Source organism: Saccoglossus kowalevskii, chromosome 1 (assembly GCF_978046115.1).
Source record: "Saccoglossus kowalevskii chromosome 1, keSacKowa6.1, whole genome shotgun sequence".
NCBI classification, from domain to species: Eukaryota; Metazoa; Hemichordata; class Enteropneusta; family Harrimaniidae; genus Saccoglossus; species Saccoglossus kowalevskii.
The window spans coordinates 13,375,004-13,396,301 of NC_140641.1; the positions used below are offsets into that span (position 1 = coordinate 13,375,004).

At 35.2% G+C, this 21,298-nt stretch overlaps 3 protein-coding genes across 5 annotated transcripts in view; 1 reads left to right on the forward strand and 2 right to left on the reverse strand.

The window, feature by feature from the left end:
• LOC100366814 (histone demethylase UTY-like) overlaps positions 1–4,635 on the reverse strand; it is a 68,712-nt gene extending 64,077 nt beyond the window's left edge. For all 3 annotated transcript variants that reach the window (XM_085499045.1, XM_078010212.2, XM_085499037.1), the window contains exons 1-2: positions 4,333–4,635; positions 4,170–4,236 (exon numbers count right to left, since the gene is read on the reverse strand). In XM_085499045.1, the coding sequence (XP_085355171.1) occupies positions 4,170–4,236; positions 4,333–4,412 (147 nt within the window). In that variant the 5' untranslated portion in view covers positions 4,413–4,635. The remainder of the gene's footprint in view (positions 1–4,169; positions 4,237–4,332) is intronic.
• A 374-nt stretch (positions 4,636–5,009) lies between these two features.
• LOC102800545 (FUN14 domain-containing protein 1-like) lies at positions 5,010–13,841 on the forward strand. Its single transcript, XM_085499054.1, has 5 exons — positions 5,010–5,118; positions 7,531–7,657; positions 12,035–12,110; positions 13,380–13,517; positions 13,718–13,841. Exons 1-5 carry the CDS (start codon positions 5,094–5,096, stop codon positions 13,793–13,795), a joined length of 444 nt encoding a protein of 147 aa, XP_085355180.1. The 5' UTR covers positions 5,010–5,093; the 3' UTR covers positions 13,796–13,841.
• A 2,395-nt stretch (positions 13,842–16,236) lies between these two features.
• LOC146750372 (cx9C motif-containing protein 4-like) lies at positions 16,237–21,141 on the reverse strand. Its single transcript, XM_085500895.1, has 2 exons — positions 20,956–21,141; positions 16,237–17,615 (listed from the first exon to the last, which is right to left on the reverse strand). Exons 1-2 carry the CDS (start codon positions 21,026–21,028, stop codon positions 17,476–17,478), a joined length of 213 nt encoding a protein of 70 aa, XP_085357021.1. The 5' UTR covers positions 21,029–21,141; the 3' UTR covers positions 16,237–17,475.
• Positions 21,142–21,298: the final 157 nt, after the last annotated feature.

Below are 21,298 nucleotides of genomic sequence, written 5' to 3' on the forward strand. Positions count from 1 at the left end.
ATTGAGCCAACACATTTATTACATCTCCAAAAACATAGCCATGATTGTGGCAACATGGCTGACATGCACACACAAGTGATGAATCACGGCTGAGGTCAATGACCTAGATCTCGACAAGCAGTGCCACTTGGGTGTAAATCTGTTGCAAACAGATAGCTTATACCCGCATTTGTATACACCTCAGGGCTTGAAATGAAACAAATCATCTGTGAAACCTGGCCGGGCTAACAGATTGGGAAGCTACAAATCCAGTCCATTGTTATATACTGAGTTTAGTTTAATAAAAGTGTGAACACAAATATTTTCCGTATCTGTAGCTTTGTGGTAGCTATCACCCATAGCTTTGAAGACAATCAGTTTATTTAAAAAAAAAATTTTTTTTTTAATTTGTAGTAGTCAAGTTGGGGTACAAATATAATGGCAGAGGATTATTGGTTGTCTATGAGGACATTGGGCTGTCAATGTTGAGCCCTGAATAGTAGGCTTAATTATGAGGGTTCAAAGAAAGGTCACAACTTTTCAGTGTAAATAATGTAATAACAGACCTGTTGTTTTATAATAAAACATATCTTATGGAGTTAAAACTCTAGACTTAAGGAGGAACAAGCTGAATTATATGTTACGTTCATTATACTTTCCCTATTATGAGTTCATATCATCAGAATAGCGAAAATGAAAACAAAAATAGGGACACCGGATGATTTTTTGAGATCCCAGAGAGTCCAAAATATCACGGAAAATGATCAAAATTATCATTTTTACACTTGTTTCTATGGCAAGATTATTGAGTCATATCGCAAAATTTTGCTTGATGACCTGAGTTGAAAAGTCATATACTTTTTGAAATCATTTAAAACAAGCCATGCATGGCACAGTCCCCGTTAGTTATAAAATTTAAGATATATAGTTTTATTTATAGTAATATAGCTGGAATATAACCATGTCAGGAATATGATTTTTTAACATTAAAATGTTATGCATAGCACAGTCCCCGTTAGTTATCAAATTTAAGATATATAGTTTTATTTATAGTTATATAGCTGGAATATAACCATGTCAGGAATATGATTTTTTAACATTAAAATGATTGACATTTGTATCTGATCGTCAAACAAGTACTTGTCCATATTGAGAGATATTGCTCTGGAACAGCATTCAAAATCAGCCATTTTGAATACATGTATATATATAACATGATGTATAACGAATATATAAAATTTGAATATATAATCAGTCAAAGCATTTAAGAGATGTGGCTCTAGAAGCTCATAAAAACAAAATGGCCACCAGTCAGCCATTTTGAATCCAATCTGAAAAATAAAATGACGTGCACAGGAACCCGTAATGTCTAATGTATGTACCAAGTTCGAACGAAATCCATCCATAAATGCCAGAAATGCTTGATATTTGATGATTTTTGAGCACAAAAATGACCACCATTTGGCCATTTTGAATAGGATCGTCAAACCAATATATCTGTTTATCTATGACATGATGTATGATGAATATTTACAATTTGAAGATAATCAGTCAAAACAAGTCGGAGATATGGGTCTAGAAGCCTATTCATTAAAACAAAATGACCGCCAGACAGCCAGTTTGAATCCGATCTGAAAAATAAATGATGTGCATCAGGAACCTGTAATGTCTAATATATGTACCAAGTTTGAACAAAATCCATCTGTAAACAGCTGAAAAATTATTTTTAGCACAAAAATGGCCGCCATTCGGCCATCTTGAATCTGATCGTGAAACAAATTGACGTGCATATGTATAATATCATGTATGATGTATGTGTGAAGTTTGATTGTGATTGGTCCAGGCATTTCTAAGATACAGGTCCAGACGCACGCACAGACGCACGGAGGTCAAAACATAAGTCCCCGTTTTCAGACTGCGTCTGAACGGGGACTAAAAATTGTCATAATTTAGCGATTTTACAGGGAGATACTAGTTCTCAATTATATACATTATCTCCCATAATACATTACATATTTGTGCAGTAACATGCTCGATAGTCCAAAATTTGAATTTGATTCAAACTGCACGACTTGAGTTGACCATAGATCAAAAGTTAGAGAACCAGAATATCTCAAGCGAAAAACTTAACGACAACTGCAACCGTTTATTAGCCGAATGGTACAGCGCTGATGTTCAATTTTACCAACTTGTTAGAGTAGTTAGTATTGATTGGATTTTGGTGAAGATATTGGAAAGCAAGAAAAAATAAATCTAAATGTTGACTCTTATGAAATTACTCATTCAGGAAACAAGACTATCCATCGTTTCCCCCACTATTTAAAAAAAAACAGCCTAGAATAATTGAATCGAGATGGTACTCTGTCCTCAGGACCTATTGTTACAGCAACACAATACAGGTAAACAACTATGGACTGACACTATAACAGTCAGAAGATTGGGTTAGAAAGTAGGTCATGTTTAGGTCATATCAGAAACTATGCCATTATTGGTTAAACAAAATGTATATCCTACACCTGCTCAAAATCAGGGAGATTTCTTTGAATCCATAGCCAAATTAGGGTCTCAATTGCCAGGTGTACCCTCGGTATAAAGAACTTTCCTTCGAACAGTCCAACAGTCTGTGCATTTTTAGGAGCCTAACAAATTCCATGCTCTAATATTCTGAGGGTGGGTTTTACCAATGTTTGAGAAGAAATCTCATCAATAATTTTTTTGCATACAGGATTTTTTTAAGCTAATTAGTACAAAATTCAAAACTTATGCAAATGTCTTTCAGTTGGTGATAATCACTACGTTGGAGAAGTAGTGCCTTTTTGTTATAACAGACTGTTTTCAAAACAAGATGTATAACTGAACTTTCTATGTAAATTTTAATCAAATAGGGTAAAGAAGTTCAATAACATTTTTGACTAACAATACAATATGGAAAACAAAACACATCAAAAGGTCTGAGTTAGTTTGCAGCAAAATACGACTTGAGGATTTGGAATTCAGTGGGAAAAACACGACAATCAAACAGAGCACCTGATAACAACAAAGCAGATCATCACAAACCGATGACATACAACAGGTCTTCAAACAGAAAAATTATATGAAAACCCACAAAAACCATCAGCCCCAGTGAGTGATGCCAATAGGGGGGGAGGTTGTGTTCAGTGTAAACCACTGTAATCTTACGAATGCTTTAGATAAAATATGTTTCATCTTATTTCTTCGAATTTCTGAACATTGTTACACTGATAAATCTATGGTAACTTGGGTAAGTCCATTACCAGAGCAATTATCTCAGATAATATTAGCATTTCTATGTCATATGTACACAACATGGGGGTTGGGACTCACAAACAAATACAAATCTTGGGGAGGGGGTTATACAAGGTTAGTTAGCAACAGCACTCCATGCACCTGTTCAACAAATTTTATTCTTGGTCAAGCAGAGTTTTCTATGGGACTTCGAAGGGCGTGACATGGCTAAAACATCAGTCTTTACAAATTACATGACATTCTTGTTGAGATCCGAGGCGACTCAACGTCAGTTCCGGGAAATGCAGTGTTTCATATGGGCATAAGATCGCCAGTTTGAAATTTGATTGACCTTACAAGGTCAATAACAACAATAACCAACGGTAAACAAAAACAATAGAGTTTTGCTAGTTAATCATGTTTCGCTCGTTGTGTGTGGTTTCGCCAGCACATCAATCACAAGCATTTGTAGATGATCATCGCGGCCCGTGATCGAAACAGTCTATATCTGCTTCTTTGTATACCGAATTATAACTATGTCATTAATCATAATGAGTGGAATTTACCACACAAATCAATAATTGTGGATGTAAACGGCCCTGTTTTATACAAAGACTGCTACCAATATTCGCGAGCGCAAGCCCGCCATCTTGGATTAATTTCACGTTCGGTCCGAGCATGGTGCTGTAACGTTTGGACCAAACAAACTTTCCCAACTCCCATTACAAACAAAAGTAGACCAAATTCCCAGCAAATGTAACCATTGCAAATATTGAATATAATAACACTAAATTTCAGTCCTACTGAAAATTGTAACCACTATCCATGTGAGACGGGAAATTTTGTTATTTGTGACAGAATTATTCTTTGTGTGTGTATTGAGAACCCCATTCACCGAGCCTGCGTACGTACTGCAGATCCACAATAATCAACCGAAAACCTACCTTCTCAATGAGCGCTCTTTTCTCTGTTCCATCATCGCCGTTCAGGTTAAGAAATCCAAACAGTCGACTGTAAAGGAAATGGAGATAATTACGGTGATGAAAGTACCGGCTAAGCAAAATCAATACAGATACAACGGTCAAAATTTTTGGAGACTGTTTTCACCTATCATACTCGGCTATCAAGTCTTTTTCCTGTGCGCTGAAGCTTGACTTCTCGTCTCCCTGCAACTGCCCGTTCGCCATTTTTGCAACGCATTTAGCCCAGGATAACGGAGATCAAAGAGTAAACTCCAAGCCTTGAGCTCATTGTGTAGAATTGCGTTAGATATTCTGTCGTAAATCCGCGTAAACTCGTGGGTCCACAAGAAAAGTTGGTAGGATGACACGAGCCACCTCACGCTGTACAACTCTATTGCCCTGAAATCCAACCAATCAGGGACCTCCTAGGCATTCACATGACCAACCCAACTTTCGCGCAGAAATTTCAGTTCCGAGTTGCGCAGATTACCAAAACATTCATTGTTTGGGCTTCCTTGTGTTCTAATGTGTGACCACCATACTTATCTTATGCATTGTTGCATAATAAACAAAGGGCAGACCCAGAGCACGTGTTTCCCAAACTCCAAGTCAAAGCAATACCCGAAATATGCATCGAAAAATGTCAGGGTCAAAGCTTGTGCTGTCCAATCATCAAACACAGAATTTATCACATGATTTCGTGTTTGTCTTTAGCTTGACAGTAAAATGTATACTTCAATCAATCTTTATTTGCCGCCAAATTGTGACATGTTTGTTGATCGTTATCTCAATCGCGTTTTTGCGCGTTCGTTTCGTTTTGAATGGGTAGACTACAAATCAAGACTTGAAGTTGTCGGGGGTTTACCTTGACCACGTAGCTTAGCAGAAAAAAAACGCGTTTCCAAAATGGCGGATGGTGATTCAGAACCAGGTTTGTTTCCGTTAAATTTGGCCTATGGGAAATGGAACGTTGCGTTTTCACACACGCAATACATTTTTTCTCGTTCTTGAAGAGTTGTCGTACTACCAACAAATTATGTACATGCACTAGCGTGAGCATCGATTAAAGTAACGGCTAATGTACGAAGTTCAACTACAGTCCATCTAGAGACTGTTGTTCAACGCCTTGCGGTCAGTGCGTGTGTGTTTCGGGGGGTGTATAGTTTTAAGTGAAATGAACTTTTAAAAAAATAGAAGTGGTTTATGGTAAATTCTTTTTATATTTTGAAATAGATTCAAGTACAAATGATATGCTGTAATTTGGTATATGCCATTTTGTAATGTCATTTATGAATTAAAGAGCTGTAGTCGTCGCGCCACGCATGCGCGAGTTATATGGGTCTCATATAAACAAAGATGGCGATTTTGACAGTTGTGCAGATCAACGAATACAAACTGAGACGTTTCCAAGCTTTAATTAGGTACTTTTTATGTGATTGAAAAGTATCAAAGAAGTCCTCTGCGATATTCAGTGCAAGTCATGCCCAAGTCAAACCTCATACTTGTGATTTCCATTTGAAGACCGTATTGGATCGTGGGAAAATCAATGTTTATGAACATAAATCTTGCACATGCACAGCACGACAACCACTGCGCTTTAAGGAGACTCAAGCCGAATTGAAGACCTTGCCCTCATCAAAAAAAAAAACAGCACATAAAACAGATTAAATTTTGATAGCATGCACAAATGATATAAAAACATTCTCAACCTTTACTGCGTTACTTCACTGTGACATTTGTTTCAATTATAAATGCATGCTGCTATTTTAGTTTATGCTCACTTTTGTCTAAATGGAACATTTTCATAAAGAATTAATAACATTACGTAATGCTTGGTCAGCACTATAGACAGTTGTGATTGCGATTTACACTCTGTATATGAATACATCCGTAGCAGTTTACAATCCACTCAAAAATGAAGATGTGTAGATTTCAGTAATAAATGGACGACCAGAACAATGGGTCACGTGACCAAGAGTGCTATTATTAGAAAGTAGTGACTTTTATTTGGTTTTCACCAAGACCACCCTACAAATATGCATTGCCGATTGCCATACAATATTCAAGCTCACCTCACAACAATGAACTGAGCTGTACTACACACAGCTTGATCTTAAGTTTATTTCCTCAAATACACAATAGTGTATATTTAGATATAATTAGATACAAAATCTCTCCACTTGAATAATCCAATTGTATGTATATGTATGTATATAGACAGGGTATGAAATCACACAATTTGGACATCGCCAAATTGGGATGAACGTTATTTGAACTTCCTTTCAACCATATTAAATATAATATAAAACATTTTATGGATTCAAGGATGCGAAATCTGTCAAATATTTGAAGACTGTTTGTCAATAAAGCCATTCTGGTAGTTGCAGTAAAAAGCTCTTGATTTCAATTTATACCAATTTATTGAATCAATAACAGATTTCAAGTAAAGAGAATACTGTAAACCACATTTCACGAGGTAGTAAAAATGTTGGTTGCAGTGAAAATTTCACTGTGTTACTAAAAGACGTGGTGACAGCAACTTTCACAAAATGTTTTATCTAGCATCACTAATTAAATGGTTTAAATCCATTTCATTCATTCGTTTGGTTACGTCATTTACATAATCATATGCGCTGCTAATTCAACAAATAACCAGCACAATTTGGTTCAATGTCACTGATGTCTAATTCTAAAAAAAAATATATTTTACTGTTTATATATGAGTTGTTGATTGAAGGGAAACTCAATGCTGCAATTATTTGTGTGTACATCATTTACATATATATGAATATTGTATATCATGCACATAAGTACAGTACCATACTCATCATAATTACCATATTTGCTCTACTGTAAAATACTTTATATTAGCCGGAATTAATTTTCACTGATTTTTGATGAGTTAAATGAAAAATATACGAAATATATACGCTGGATTTTATTTTCACTGAAGCATTCCTTCAGCAAAAATAACGAAAATGAATTCCAAGCAAAAAAAAATAAAGTATTTTGCAGTATTAGATGCTCATAGAACATAAAACAAAAAATCGCATTTGTTGTGTACTGAATCATTAAAATAATACGGTACTTAAATTGACCATAGAAACATCTCTGTAATTTACGGATAAATAATTTCAAAATTGTTACATACATAATTTGTATTTATTTTGATACTGTTTTTGGACAGCCAATTAGTGATCCTAATGGTGGACCTCCATCATGACCAGATGTTCAACTGTTTGTCAGGTTCTCGACAGCCAATCATTGATTATAATGGTAGACATCCATTATTACCTGTTTTAGAGACCTGGTGTGTTCACCATGTTTTTACTTTCCATTTCAGATGATGAACATTTTGAAATAATTGATTTAACCAGGGAAAGAAGAAATGAAATTATTGAAAAGGTCTTAGGAGATGTGACAACAAAGGGTGCCATGACACAGTTAGCAATTGGAGGTAGCACTGGATGGTATGTAAGGATAGTATTATGCTGTGGTGTTATTGCAGTGATTCCATTTGATTGTATGCACCATTTTACACTTTGGTTCACTAATATCACACTGGATGGTATGTAAGGATAGTATTATACTCTGGTGTCATTGCAGTGATTCCATTTGATTGTATGCACCATTTTACACTTTGGTTCACTAATATCACACTGGATGGTATGTAAGGATAGTATTATACTCTGGTGTCATTGCAGTGATTCCATTTGATTGTATGCACCATTTTACACTTTGGTTCACTAATATCACACTGGATGGTATGTAAGGATAGTACCGGTATTATACTCTGGTGTCATTGCAGTGATTCCATTTGATTGTATGCACCATTTTACACTTTGGTTCACTAATATCACACTGGATGGTATGTAGGGATAGTATTATACTCTGGTGTTATTGCAGTGATTCCATTTGATTGTATGTACCATTTTACACTTTGGTTCACTAATATCACACTGGATGGTATGTAGGGATAGTATTATACTCTGGTGTTATTGCAGTGATTCCATTTGATTGTATGTACCATTTTACACTTTGGTTCACTAATATCACACTGGATGGTATGTAGGGATAGTATTATACTCTGGTGTTATTGCAGTGATTCCATTTGATTGTATGCACCATTTTATACTTTGGTTCACTAATATCACACTGGATGGTATGTAAGGATAGTATTATACTCTGGTGTCATTGCAGTGATTCCATTTGATTGTATGCACCATTTTACACTTTGTTTCACTAATATCACACTGGATGGTATGTAGGGATAGTATTATACTCTGGTGTTATTGCAGTGATTCCATTTGATTGTATGTACCATTTTTAGTCCCCGTTCGGACGCAGTCCGAAAACGGGGACTTATGTTTTGCCCTGTGTGCGTCCGTCCGTCCGTGCGTCCGTGATCACCTTTATCTCGAACATGCATGGACCGATTAAGTTCAAACTTCACTCATACATCACACATTATATGGGACATATGCACATGCATTTTTTTCATGATCCGATTAACGATAGCCGAATAGCGGCCATTTTAAGGCCGAAAATGCATCAAAATCGCACATTTTCACCATTCCGGACCCGGATCTCAGTTATGCATGGACGGATTTTGTTCAAATTTGGTACATACATTAAACATAATAGGACCTTGATGCACGTCATTTTTTTTTTTGGATCGGGTTCGAAATGGCCGACTGGCGGCCATTTTGTTTTAAAGAATTCAGTTCTGGATCCGTATCTGAGACATGCTTGGATTGATCGAGTTCAAACTTCACACACACAAGGTACATCATGTCACAAATATGTATGTGCATTTGTTTCATGATCTCATTAACGATAGCCAAATGGCGGCCGCTTTAAGGCCGAAAATACATTGAAATCACACATTTTCACCATTCCGGACCCGGATCTCAGTTATGCATGGACGGATTTCATTCAAATTTGGTACATACATTAAACATAATAGGACCTTGATGCACGTCATTTTTTTTTTCGGATCAATTCGAAATAGCCGACTGGCGGCCATTTTGTTTTAAAGAATTCAGTTCTGGATCCGTATCCGAGACATGTCTGGATTGATCAAGTTCAAACTTCACACACACAAGGTACATCATGTCACAAATACGTATGTGCATTTGTTTCATGATCTCATTAACGATAGCCAAATGGGGGCCGCTTTAAGGCCAAAAATGCATTGAAATCGCACATTTTCACCATTCCGGACCCGTATCTCAGTTATGTATGGATGGATTTTGTTCAAATTTGGTACATACATTAAACATAATAGGACCTTGATGCACGTCTTTTTTTTTTTTCGGATCAAGTTCGAAATGGCCGACTGGCGGCCATTTTGTTAAAGAATTCAGTTCTGGATCCGTATCCAAGACATGTCTGGATTGATCAAGTTCAAACTTCACACACACATGGTACATCATGTCACAAATAGATATGTGCATTTGTTTCATGATCTGCTTAACAATAGCGGAATGATGGCCATTTTAAGGCCGAAAATGCATCAAAATCACGTATTTTCACAATTCCAGAACCGGATCTCAGTCATGCATGGATGGATTTTGTTCAGATTTAGCACAATGTGTTGTACATATGCAGGTGCATTTCGGTCATGATCTGCTTTGAATGTATCTGTCACTCAAATATGAACGGAACGGGGACGTGTCATTGACAATGACTTGTACACTTTGTTTCACTAATATCACACTGGATGGTATGTAAGGATAGTATTATACTCTGGTGTCATTGCAGTGATTCCATTCGATTGTATGACCCATTTTATACTTTGGTTCACTAATATCACACTGGATGGTATGTAAGGATAGTATTATACTCTGGTGTCATGGCAGTGATTCCATTTGCTGGTATGCACCATTTTACACTTTGTTTCACTAATATCACACTGGATGGTATGTAAGGATAGTATTATACTCTGGTGTTATTGCAGTGATTCCATTCGATTGTATGCACCATTTTACACTTTGGTTCACTAATATCACACTGGATGGTATGTAAGGATAGTATTATACTCTGGTGTCATTGCAGTGATTCCATTTGCTGGTATGCACCATTTTACACTTTGGTTCACTAATATCACACTGGATGGTATGTAAGGATAGTATTATACTCTGGTGTCATTGCAGTGATTCCATTTGCTGGTATGCACCATTTTACACTTTGGTTCACTAATATCACACTGGATGGTATGTAAGGATAGTATTATACTCTGGTGTCATTGCAGTGATTCCATTCGATTGTATGCACCATTTTACACTTTGGTTCACTAATATCACACTGGATGGTATGTAGGGATAGTATTATACTCTGGTGTTATTGCAGTGATTCCATTTGATTGTATGTACCATTTTACACTTTGGTTCACTAATATCACACTGGATGGTATGTAGGGATAGTATTATACTCTGGTGTTATTGCAGTGATTCCATTCGATTGTATGCACCATTTTACACTTTGGTTCACTAATATCACACTGGATGGTATGTAGGGATAGTATTATACTCTGGTGTTATTGCAGTGATTCCATTTGATTGTATGTACCATTTTACACTTTGGTTCACTAATATCACACTGGATGGTATGTAAGGATAGTATTATACTCTGGTGTTATTGCAGTGATTCCATTTGATTGTATGCACCATTTTACACTTTGGTTCACTAATATCACACTGGATGGTATGTAAGGATAGTATTATACTCTGGTGTTATTACAGTGATTCCATTTGATGGTATGCACCATTTTACACTTTGGTTCACTAATATCACACTGGATGGTATGTAAGGATAGTATTATACTCTGGTGTTATTGCAGTGATTCCATTCGATTGTATGCACCATTTTACACTTTGGTTCACTAATATCACACTGGATGGTATGTAAGGATAGTATTATACTCTGGTGTTATTGCAGTAATTCCATTTGCTGGTATGCACCATTTTACACTTTGGTTCACTAATATCACACTGGATGGTATGTAAGGATAGTATTATACTCTGGTGTCATTGCAGTGATTCCATTTGCTGGTATGCACCATTTTACACTTTGGTTCACTAATATCACACTGGATGGTATGTAAGGATAGTATTATACTCTGGTGTTATTGCAGTGATTCCATTCGATTGTATGCACCATTTTACACTTTGGTTCACTAATATCACACTGGATGGTATGTAGGGATAGTATTATACTCTGGTGTTATTGCAGTGATTCCATTCGATTGTATGCACCATTTTACACTTTGGTTCACTAATATCACACTGGATGGTATGTAGGGATAGTACCGGGGGTATTATACTCTGGTGTCATTGCAGTGATTCCATTCGATTGTATGCACCATTTTACACTTTGGTTTACTGATATCATCCTTGGTTGAACCAGGCAACTGTGATATGCTGATTAAAACAACCAAAATACCTCCAGACATTAGAGGCAGTGGTGAGACAACTTGACTTCTGGTCTGACCCTTGATTGACCATGTCCCAATCAGTATTGCCACACTGAAAAACAAATAAGGAAGATGTGTAATCACACTTATCTCTCAAAAAATTGCGGATATCTATTGTATATACCTATTTAATAAATGTAATATGACATTTTACATATTACCATTCAGACATCCATAAAAACAAATTGCTGCTATCTCATCATAAAAATATTATTATATTACTGTGCGAATAAGCTGATTTCATTTTACAATTTTCTGGGAGTAGGCACCATTTAGTACTTTCTATCGAATCTATATGGAATTGAGCATATCCTAACCCTGTGCATCAAATCCTTGAATGCGGTCTCTTAAGACTGTTTTACTACTATTTCAGGTTTGTTGGTTATGTATTTCAAAAGGTCGGTAGGGCAGCAGCAACTGCCGTTGGAGGAGGTCTAATTATAATGCGTGTAAGTAAACGTCACGAACGGCATTGCTTCTGCTTATGGATTGCAGTGCTCACATTTTTGAGCTGCAGGTTATTATTTTTTTGTGTGTAGTACACCCAACAAATCATGCCAAGATAGCGTACAATCAGCTTCTGGCAGTTGTAGAAGTCTATAACGTAATTGTACAAATATTATTAAAAAATGGGCACAAAAATGTGTATGGTGCAGATAAATAACCTGTCATATAAGCGTTTCTAAAGGTGATGTTAATGAAGGGGTTATACGGAAATTTCCTTTTTTAACCTAGCATTAAAAATAAATGTTATCGTTGTTTTTTGTCTATCTTAGTCAGCAATCTTTGATTGTCTGAATATGAGGAGAATATGTCAGTATTCGTCGTTAATCTAAATCTTATCTTTATGATTCTTTTATGGATCAGAACACAATTCTAGATCGGTAACCTAGGGGGTCTAACTATTTGAATATGGCAGAACATGGATGTGTAAAGTTGCTGTTTAAGTTTTCACAAATTTGATGGACACTTGAAAAAATATCCCATAATTCAACTGATTGCACATAAACAGATTATACACTTCTAAGTAGATCTTTAAAATGAGCAAGACCAACGATGCAATGGGACGACAGTGTAATAGTTTAATTGATACGACCTCACTATTTAATTCAAATCATTTCTTGAACCGAATGATCTTTATTTACAAGTAACACACAGGTTTTTACGAGGTCATTACTAACAGTTGAGTTGTGCGAACCAGCTCAAACTTAATTTACCAGTAATTCAGTGTTGTCACAATGAGTTAAATATGTGGGGCAGAATTGTTCCATCAATTCAGAAAATATGAGATGATTACCAACCAATGTGGGAGTTTTTTGTTCTCCTGATAGTGTCCTCAATGAATGTTCATGTCTGTTGTAAAATGACATGATATCGTAATAATGTCTAACATGAAAACAGGGTTGTTATATTCAATTTCAATTCTACATTAATAAATTTATACTTGTATTTTCATACATTTTTGTGAAACATTTTGTCTCTTGAGGGTAAAAACCTGGGGTAAAAATTTAAACCATGATGAAAATATTGATTAGTGCATTTCCTCATTTGAAATTGCTGCTACACTTAACAGTGTTAAACCAATTGGCATTTCAGTGATTGGAATTCTTCTGGTACTTTCCCTCTTCATCAAATTAAGTAAAGAACAGCCAAAATGTGCATACCCTCAATGTTTTCATGTTCATAGGTTTGTTTTCTTTTTTTCCATCATATATTAGGTTGCTCACTATGGAGGGTATATAAAAATTGATTGGAGGAAAGTAGAGAAAGATGTTGATAAAGCCCAGCGAAAGTTGACAAAGAACGCCAGGAAATTACAAAACGAGTATCCCGAGATGAATGGATACCTGCTGAAGGTAATGTAATGATTAGTGCATTCTTCATCACTGATATGAGTATTTGGTCTGTCAATTGCGCAAATAACCATGCACGTCAAATTTCATTGTATCCAGCAACAAATTGATGTACAATGGATTCACTTTTGGAGAATTTTGAAATTTGATGCAGCTGTTATTATTTATGGTATCCTATTATATTTTTTCATTTTTTTTTTCAGTTGAAGCAACTCTGTCAACAAAATGTGATGTTAACAAGCGGTTTTATTGGTGGTTTTTTATTGGGTATGGCATTTTAATATGCAATCATGGTGGCAAAAGCAGCTCTTCAGAAAAAATGAAAAACATTTTTATTTATTACACATAGATTCAGACAGTTTTCTTTTAATTATCACTTCCTTGCTTACAAGACATTCACAGTCGTCAGTCGTTCAGCTCTCGATATAATCCTAGCAGGATCAGCAAAGATGTTTGAGAAACACCAAATCAATAAGCAGATTGAGAATATCCATAACCAACCTAATGATGATTTGTTGTTAAATTATGATAATAATAATGATGATGATATCTCCTGATATCTATGTTTGATAGATGCATTCAAAGTATATATATTGTACATTTAACACAGTGAAAAGCACCACAGTTGTTTCGCCACGTCAAAGTTTCTGACTGGTTTGCTACGCATGTCACAAGATCATTACGTGACTTGTGAGATCGAGTCAGTACATACATTACTTTTTCATAATTAGTTGATAACTTTGCCTTTTGTTATACAGCAGTCTATATGATTGGTTAAAATAAATTGAATACACAATAAATGCATTTTCTATTAATACTGAAAGTACCCCTTAGAATTTATTTGGAGTCTCCTGTTGATTTCACCCAAAATGTAATGACCTATGAAATGTGCATATCAAACCAGTCAGCAACTTATGAATATGAATGAAATAATATGGCAGTTAAAGTAAATTGTGGCTTGTTTTACATTTAAAATCAGTAATGTGTGAAGTGTAGAATGCCTAGTAGCAATAGAACATGTGAGTGGTTTTATAGACAGTGTAAACTGGTTAAATTTTTTTATTTTAGTTCTTCCATATTGCATGTGTGTTCTCATGTGAAATCTTGCTTGTTTATTAATTAGCAAATTTTAACATTGCAACATTATGCATGTTTAGGGACGACGTCATAGGATGGATGTCGGATAAAAAACTTATTTACTTTAGTTTGGGGGTGGGGGGTTTTGACCTCAAAAAGTTTCCATCCTACAAAAACGATTTTATTTTTTAATGAAGTCAAAACAATCTTGGAGTATTTGTAGTTCGTTTTTTTTCTATCCAATCATGGACAGAAATAACCGAAAAAAGAAAAAAGGGTTTGGTTCAAGTGTAAATCTGTGCATCAAATGAGGTGCATTTGTAAAATCTTTTTACACCCACCCAACAACCAACTGCTATGCAATACTACTGTCCGATTATCAATTTGTTTTTAATGGTGTATGTAGTCTGACGCCATGACTAATATTTATCAATTAAGTTTCAGTGGGGGGTAGGGGGGTTTGGAAAAAAACTAAAGGAATTAGGTTTTTTATCCGACATCGATCTTTTGACGTCGTCCCTTAAGGGCCAATAATGAATGACAGTGAATGTCTGTTTTTCTTAAGAACAAATTTACAAACTTCATTAAAACAAGTTCCAGAAGAATACTAGTATAACTTGAATTGTTAGCAACTCATGCATAATGTTTAAACAATCTCTTTAAAAACAGAAGCCAAGATTTCCATTATTTTAGATTTACTCAGTGTGCAATACAACACTAATGTGCTGCTATTTCTGTTTGAGTTGAGCAGTGTTGGAGTATGTGGAAAAATAAAAATGATGAAGACGAAATAAAGAGTAGTCAAGATTTTTTGACCGCCCGCCCCCTCTATCCACCGACTGACCAATCTGGAAACTAAATTGATACTAACTAAAATGAACTTGATGATTACGGTATCTAATTTTCACACTTGGTGCTAATTTTCTGCCAATTTTGTTGAACATATATAGTTGTTATAGCTTGAAGAAAAGTGATTTATAACATACTTGTTTGTAATCAAATAAATCGTCCATCATATGTAACTACAGTTGTAGAATGTTCTTTTACATCACCCTCGTTGTACACGAGATAGAAGCTATGACAAATTGCAATATATTCATTGCATTCTCTGACAGAACAAATCAATAGGTGGTATATACAGGATAAACTTCATACTCTTTATTGGATTTGAGGGTTGCTCATTTGTTTGTGGATTTCAATTGCACCATTGGTCAGTTTTGGGGTTCATAATTTTGCTTAGTATCTTATAAAAATCACAAGGTATTGCATATACATGCATTTTTTACTGCATAGCAATTTCAATCGAGAATGGCACAGATGTTGGAGAGTATGTCTTTGTATGAAATTGCAGCTGTGAATAACTCTTGCTCTTCTCCAATTCCAAGGCTTGCAGTGAAAATTGCAAAGTGTGGTGAATTTACAATCTATGTGAAAAACAATAGCATTTAACAAGAAGTATAATCAGTTTACCAGCACATTCTTTATATGAATGAATACCAAGCATAGCAGTTTACAATCTGTACCTACCATATAAACCGAAATCTTGTCATAGAGGGCGCTGTTCCATTCTCATCACATGTATTACGGTACCAGTAGCATTCCCTTGTGTATAATATTGTTTGGTAAATGAATGGATATAACCATATAAGGAAAAAAAAACTTCTCAAAGCATATAATTTATTCACTCCAGTGTTTTGTTTCAATACAAACACATTTAGTTGGACTACAGGGTTATTCATTTCGACAGAAGATGGTACCTGGTAGTGAAAAAAAATCTGCTCAAGAAATATTTTGAATATTCTACGGAGAAAATTACAAAACAAATATGCTTATAAAAAAATCCTAAGACAGGAAAAAAATTATAGATCATGCAAAAAAAAAAGATAGCTCAAAATTAAGTAAAGAAATAAAAAATTGTGTTCTATCATCAATCATCCACACACACGCCCAGAGTTTTCCAACCCATGAATACAGAGAATTTTTTAATAACAAATCACTATAGGTTACATTGCCATGAACAAATTTCAAATTCTCATTATCAGTACTTGTAAACAAAATAAATCTATACAGGCTTAGTTTAGTTCATCTATTTTATGAATTTGTTTAATAATTTCAATGATGTGATCATGAAAAAATAACAGAGGAGTTCTTCTTGTCCATTTATGTTGTTGTTTACTTCTACATTTTCAAAATGTAGCAAAGTCAGATTGTTTTCACATTTACCAGACAAGTTAAATTCATGACACAGATCTTTGAAGTGATTATTTTGACTTACACTACCGGTACTGGTAGTACATGTATATATAATATCTTTTATTATTAACTTTACAAAAAAAAGAATTCTGATTTCTTCAATTTTTAACAGACAGATCCATTCAGGTGGTATATTTGACTGCTTTATAAATGAAAACAAACGCCACAACTGCAATGTATATCAGCCAATATATTGCTTGACATTAATTGTACATGACTGGTACATGATATTATCCCAGAGGTAGTGACCTATATTACACAAGTACAGACATCCAAGGCAACCTGTGGTAATTGTAGGCTACTCACGAGGAGTACATAATCAAAATTTTCACATTCTTCTGAGGTTCGATATTAAATCATTTTCATTGCTTGAGAATGCAGTATCATCTACATAAGCAGTCAGTGGAAAGACCAAGTGTTTCTAGTTCTACCACATCTTCTGACAACATTCTAAGCAAAAAAGTGATTAAAGATTGTACAATTTGAATGTGTCATTGATCTGATACTGGATGATTCCTTAAATCTAAAACTTTCTTCATTACAATGATTTTCACAGTACCAGTATATCACAAGAGATGGTCTCGGAGTTTAATCAAAGTGGACTTCTTAGTAGGAAAGTTTCCCCATGTCATCACGAATGTTTGGATATGAACTTTGGATCTGCTTTTAGAAACCCGGAACAACACACAGACTGCTCATTTGCATGCCGCTGACAGCACTTCATCAGTTGATCTATGAAGTCTTTACATGCTTCTTCATTGTAATTTTTGGCTAGAGGAATAAATGATAAAACAAGTTAGCATCTTATAAAGAAAAGAAAGTTGTTAAATTCTTGTGACAAACATAGAATAATAATCACTGGTTATGTCAGGATTATTAAAGATTTACATTCAAAGCCTACCGCAGAATTATGTTTATCATGTACATTGTACAATCATAGAGTTACAGACAATATGACTGTGCTACTATAAGTGTAATAAAGATTTCTTCTTCAAAAAAAAAACATTGCCAAAGATATTAAACGCAACCTTACTGGAAAGTTATTCTGAAGATAAAACAATTGTAAGGCAATCTATCTCTCTTGAAGCTACTCTCTCAATTGCACCAAATGACAGTGAAAATGCTAGCATGCTGAATGACTACTTTAATTAAGTGTTCACAAGTCATTACCCACCATCCCTGTATCAAAGATCTTACATTAGTCCTTTATACAATATGTACTCTAATGTGGAGTCCATTAAAATGAAGCTACCGGTAATCAAACGCTATATACATTCATATTTCCAGGCTCTGATAATATGCATCAAAGGGAAAACTGTACTGTTCTAGCACAATCTCTTTTTTTTTATATTCAGTAAATCATTTGAGGGTATTTTCATGGTCATGTATATTAGATGATGGGGGTACCTGGTGGATACGGATTTCATGAAAGCATTCAACATGGTTCCCCATGAATGGTACATTCTCATGTACCGCCCGCCCGCCTCCCAGTATTTCTAATAAACTGACATTTAATGGATTTTTATTGGATATTTCGGATCTTTTAGACATTTACGTTTTGGATACTACACCAATCGTCTACCTTGGAGATTTTAACATTCATTTTAATAAGCCAGACAATCGTGACACCTGCAGATTTCTGGAACTTTTAAAAATGCATGATTTAGTGCAGCTAGTAGACAAACCTACCCATCGTTCTGGTAACATTTTGGATTTAATTATTACCCGTGAGAATATTGTGTTATCATTGGAAGTGAACCAGGTCGCAGCAATCTCTGATCACTATCCCATTTTCTTCAGTTTGTCAAATCATTATGATAATACATCAAATCGTACCAAAATTACTTATCGCAGCATCAAGAACTTTGATAGGGATAATTTCGCATCTGATTTACACGAATCTGGGTGTACGAGAACAGTTGACCAGGTAGATTCTACAGCTAAGTTACGTATTTTCAACACTGCTGTATCGGAAACGCTTGACAAACATGCCCCCATGAAGGAGAAGACTGTTCACATTCGTGTGGCCGAGCCGTGGATAAATGCTGATATTTACCACACTCGCACTGAACGCCGTAAAGCTGAACGAACGTGGCAGCGAACTGGTTTAACTGTCCATCGCCAAATCTACAAATCTAAACGAAATAAAGTTAATGATCTTATTGAAGTATTACGTAGGAGTTATTTCGCTGATAAGATCGCGGATTGTAATGGTGACCAAAGGAAACTGTTTTCCATCGTAAATGGTCTTCTAGGCTCGACAAATAATTTGAATGCGTTGCCGATTCACGATAACAAAATAAATTTAGCGAATCGTTTTAGTATGTTTTTCGTGGATAAGATTAAGAAAATCAATAAATCTAAATTTATTGAATGGAAACCGTTTTAACGAACTGCACAAGTTCTCTGGTGATGAAATGGAATGTTTTGAACCAGCCACGGAGGATGAAATAATTAAAATTATTAAAAAAAACGTTGTTTTAGGGCCATTATTGTTCCCAATGTACATGCGTCCATTGGGCGAGTTATTGCGATGTCACGGCGAAAAATATCATTTTTACGCCGAAGACATACAGATTTATTTATCGGTTTCTGAAGATGATCAAATTCGCGCATGGGTGATACTTCAAACATGTATTCAAGATGTTAGCGATTGGATGTCTTGTATTTCCTACTTTTGAATGTGTCGAAAACTGAATTTGTCATCTCGGAGTTTCTCACAAGACTCGTGTCCTTTGTCTAGTATCACAATTGGTGAAGAATTGGTTAGTGCTTCATCAAGTGCTAGAAACTTAGGTGTCTTGTTTGATTCGCAGCTATCTATGGAAACACACATTTCTACTATTTGTAGATCTGGATATTCCCATCTAAGAAATATTAATCGTATTCGTAAATCATTATCCCAATCTGATACTGAAAAGTTGGTACATGCTTTCATATCTTCTCGCTTAGACAGCTGTAATTCATTATTGTCTGGTCTCCCTGTAACTAAGATAAAACCTCTTATTCGTGTACAAAATGCAGCAGCACGCCTTGTCACTCGTGCTCGAAAATATGACCACATTACAGACATTTTTCTTAAACTTCATTGGTTACTAGTTGTACAAATAATCAATTTCAAATTACTTTTACTAGTGTATAAATCTTTGGATGGTTTGCCCCAAATTATCTATGTGAATTAATCAAATTTTATGTACCGAGTCGTAGTTTAAGATCTGAATTGAAGTATCTTATTAAAACTCGCCAGATGCGTAGTAAAAAGTCCAAGGTGTTATACAAAGACCGTGCTTTTGAAAATTTAGGTCCTAAACTTTTTAATGAATTACCTCTGTCTGTTCGTTCTAGTCCTTCAGTAGACATTTTTAAATCCAGACTGAAAACGCACTTATTTAAATGTGCTTTTAATATTTGACTGATTGTTTATTGTATCAGCGCCTTTGATCTTCATATGTTGGAATTGTTACGCTTAATTAAATAAAGTTATTATTTTTATTATTATGAATCCCTTTTGGGTAAACTTATTATGGCATCAGAGGGAGGCTTCTCGAGAACAATGAATTACTGTGAATGGTGAAGCATCATAGTGGAGAAGGGTCAAAACTGGAATGCTTCAGGGGACCAATCTTATTGGTCCTACAGTCATCATAGCTTGAAAGGTGACATGATACATGTGTACAAGTGTATTAACAATTATATCAAAATCTCCAATTCATTAGGCAGAAGTGTTGCAAGGAGGAACAGTGGGAATAACCTTGCCAGAAGTGGTTGTGAAAGTGTATCAATGAAAGCCATTAAATTGCTACTATAGAAGTAGTCCTGGATTGTGTACGACTTGTACTATACATTAATATATTCTGCTTTGCACTTACAGTGTGATTTTGGAGTATTAATTTTTGGACTCATATTTTTGCAGACAATGACACACTACATGTGTAATTTAGAGTGGTGAAATGAGTGACGTGTTGACCAATGTTCCATTATTTCAAAATGTCAAGAATTATAAAACCATTATAATATCGCCTATTACTTCCATGCATGATGACGCAAGTATAAATTCAAAATAATACTTATTTTTATTTGTTCATTTTATTTTAGACACATGTACACTCACCTTTTAAGCACTTTTGAATTTCACAAGCGTATTTTTGACATGGTTCAACATTTTTTTTCTGCACTCTTGACATATTTATAAATTAAGAGAGGCTACAGAGCTCGTCAACACTGTCATCGTGCGTATGGCCAGACATTCACCGGCAACATGCCCACCTGATCAGCAGATGTCAGCTGACAGTCACGGAAATTATAAACATGTGGAGTAACGAAATAAAAAACAAACTAAGTTATTTACTTCCGGTGTTGCTACGTTATGGCAGTTTACGTAGAATGGTTAGAATTCTGAATACGCGTAGCGAAATAGTTCCAAGATGCTTGAATTTCTAATTTCACCAGAAATT